At 69.6% G+C, this 2,983-nt stretch overlaps 1 protein-coding gene across 1 annotated transcript in view; it reads left to right on the top strand.

Moving 5' to 3' along the window:
• Nucleotides 1–751: 751 nt before the first annotated feature.
• AURANDRAFT_68638 (hypothetical protein) overlaps nucleotides 752–2,983 on the top strand; it is a gene marked incomplete at both ends in the record, with an annotated part of 4,613 nt that continues 2,381 nt past the window's right edge. Inside the window, 2 exons of the mRNA XM_009044347.1 lie at nucleotides 752–1,406; nucleotides 2,114–2,159. Of these exons, the coding sequence (XP_009042595.1) occupies nucleotides 752–1,406; nucleotides 2,114–2,159 (701 nt within the window). The remainder of the gene's footprint in view (nucleotides 1,407–2,113; nucleotides 2,160–2,983) is intronic.

The following is a 2,983-nucleotide window of genomic DNA, read 5'->3' as shown; positions in this document are numbered from 1 at the left end:
TCCTCCACCCTGAAGATCGTGCGCGCACTCGGGACGGAGGCGGCGGTACACTCGCGCCACGCCTGGTACCACCGCCACGCCGAGAGCACGCCGGGACTGGCGCAAGGCAGTAGCATCCTGAGTCGCCTCATTCAGACGACACTCAACGGACTCTCCGTGGACCGGGGGAGGTTGAGAACGAAGGCACCCGCACCCGACGGGCAGGACGTCCGGCTCGACTAGGCCGATTCAACCTCAGGACCACAAGTGGCTAGCCGAGGGCACCGCCGAAGAGGACACCCGTAGTCAGCGGGACCGAAGAGAGCAAAGACGCCGACGAAGAGAGCGAAGACGCCGACGTCGACGGAGCCGCACACAGCGCCACGCTACGAAGAGACGCTGCAGAATGCAGAGAAACGAATGGACACGGGCACATCGAAGCCCGCACACCGAAGCCATCGAGGGCGCCGACCCCACCAGCTCCCCCCAAGACTCACGCCGAAGGCATCCGAACGAAGCGAGCGCGCGCGGCAGCCCCCCGGGCCCGTGGGCGACGTCGCGCCGACGGCCAAGCACTGCAAGCTCTCGCGCTCGGCGCCCCGCCGCCCAATCGACGCGCGCAGCGGGGTGCTCCTCCCCGAGCGCCCCCCGGAGCCGACGCGGCGAGCCCCACCACCGGCCGCTGCGCGAAACCACCCCCGCGCACCCTCCGAAAGCCGCCCCATAAGCTTCGGCGTTATCATTGATGACGTTGCACGGATTTGTTGCACAGGCAATTTGCGGCGACGATTTTCCCGGCCGCATCCAAGCGTTTGCAAGGCGTCACCCCGCGCCGCTCTGATGGACGACGAATCAAACGTTCACGTGACATACGAGGCCGAGGAGCCCTGCGACCCCGTGCTCGCCTGCTTCGATTCGGGAACGCGTCCCGGAGAAGATGCCCCGAAAGATCCTTCCTCGTTCGTGGACCGCCTCTACAACTATTTGGCGGGTCCCTACCGGCGCGTCCCCGTGGACCGCCCGCTCCAGCGGTCGTCGAGCCCGTACGGCCTGACCTACGAGCAGGCGACGCGGCCCGGCATCTTCGAGGTCGGGCTCGACGGTCGGCCCGTCGAGGTGGACGAGGAGATCTTCGTCGACGTCGACGACCTCGACGACGAGGACCTCGGCGTCGTCGTCGCCGAGCGAGAGGTCGAGCCGGACGAACTCGACGAGGCGTCGCCGCTCAAAAAAGGCGAGACCGGCGCCGTGCGCTTCGCGTCTCCGCCGCCGCCCGCGGACGAGCCCTCCGCGGCGACGCCGCCGCCCGCGGACGAGCCCGCCGCGCGCTTGGAATCCGGGACGACGCCGGCGCTCGGCGACCGGACGCAGGTCCAGGCCTACCTCGACGCGTCGACGCCGGGCAAGTTCGAGGAGCTCGGCGACGAGTCGCCGGGCCTCAGGCTCGCCTACCCGCCGCCTTAAAAGTGAATTAGTAGCCCGACGCGTTCGGGCGCGTGGAGCATGACGTCCGGGTCGTGGCCGCCGACCTTGCCGCGCCGGTAGGAGCCGACGGCCGTCGACGCGAGGCCGACCTCCGCCGCCGCCGCGAAGCGGCCGAGGATCGCCTCCGTCTCCTCGCGGTCCATGCGCGTCGCCGATGGGCCGACGGGCATCCAAGCGCTTGCAAGGCGTACGGACGGCGTCGAAGTCGCCCGTAGACTTAGGCTACGAAGTAATTGCCCGCGCGCGACTCGCAGACGTCCTCCAGCATGCCCCTGGTCCGCGCCTTGGACGCCAGGAACGGCAGCTCGTGAAACCCAAAGCGCCGCACGGCGGCGATGACGCCGAGGTTGCAGGGGGTGCAGCAAGGGGCGTCGAGCATGTAGTAGCGCCACAGTTTCGCCTCCTCGTCGTAGCGCATGTAGTGCTCGTGTACCCTGTATCCCACCCCCCGCAGAGTGACGTCGCAGCCGCACGCGCGGCAGAATACCGTGCCCGTCGGCGGGTTCGAGTAGGCCGCCGCGAGCTGCCGGAGCTCCTTGGCGGTGAGGTCGGCGGACCGGCCGGCCCGCACCTCGTTGAACGTGTGGTACATGTCCTTGAGCGCCTGGAGCGTCGCGGCGTAGGTCTGCGACTCCGTGCCCTCGATCAGGTCTCGCCCGGCGCGCTTCCCGTCCACCTTCCGCGCCACCGATTTTGTGTGATTGCTCTCACCAATGCTGACGATATTCGTCCGGTAAAGCGAGCCGTCAGCGCGTCCGCTCGCCGTCAGCGCGTCCGCTCGCCGCTTCTGCAGTTTTTTCGAGTCGAGTGGGCCTTTCCAGCCAAGGGACCGCAGGAGCTTGAGTCCGCCCTCCATGTCGTGAGAGTCAGCCAGGTCGAGGACGTAGCCGCCGTCGCCGGCGGACGGGAAATACGGCACGCCCAACGCCGCGAGCGCCTTGCAGAGAGGCATGACGGGTGAAGCAGAGAGCCGCAAAGGAAAGGGCACGTCCGTGAAGACGGCCATGCACAGCATCTCGCGCGACTTGACTTTGGGGTACATGACCTTCTCCTTGAGCTCCTCGACCGTCGCCGGCCGGACGCCGTCGTGGTCCTTGAGGCACTCGAAGACGGGGTGCAGCGAGTCCGGCACGTAGCCCTCGTCGCCGGAGAGCGCGAGGAAGGCGAGGCACGACGCGACCCAGGCCTCGAACCGGTCGAAGTCGGCCTGGGTGTACTGGCCGCCCGCCCCGAGGCCCCACGCCTTGGCCGCGCTCGTCGCCGGCGTTTCCGCGGCGGCCGCGGCGTCCGGCCCCGACGCGACGAGCGCGTCCGCCGCGTCGAGGCGGGGCGAGGCCGTCCGCGACGAGGCGGGCGAGTCCGTCGCACCGCGCTTCGCGGCCTTGGCCTCGAACGCCTCGACCTCGAGGTCGCCGTCGTCGTTCGCCGAGGGCGTGGCGTCGTCGTTGCCCTCGCCGTCGGCGCCGGGCTGGGCCGCCGCGGCGCGCCCCTCCGCGGCGCGGCGGAGCAGCTCCTGCAG

Source organism: Aureococcus anophagefferens (assembly GCF_000186865.1).
Source record: "Aureococcus anophagefferens unplaced genomic scaffold AURANscaffold_264, whole genome shotgun sequence".
In the NCBI taxonomy this organism is placed as follows: Eukaryota; class Pelagophyceae; order Pelagomonadales; family Pelagomonadaceae; genus Aureococcus; species Aureococcus anophagefferens.
This window is presented reverse-complemented; position numbering and strand designations above follow the sequence as displayed.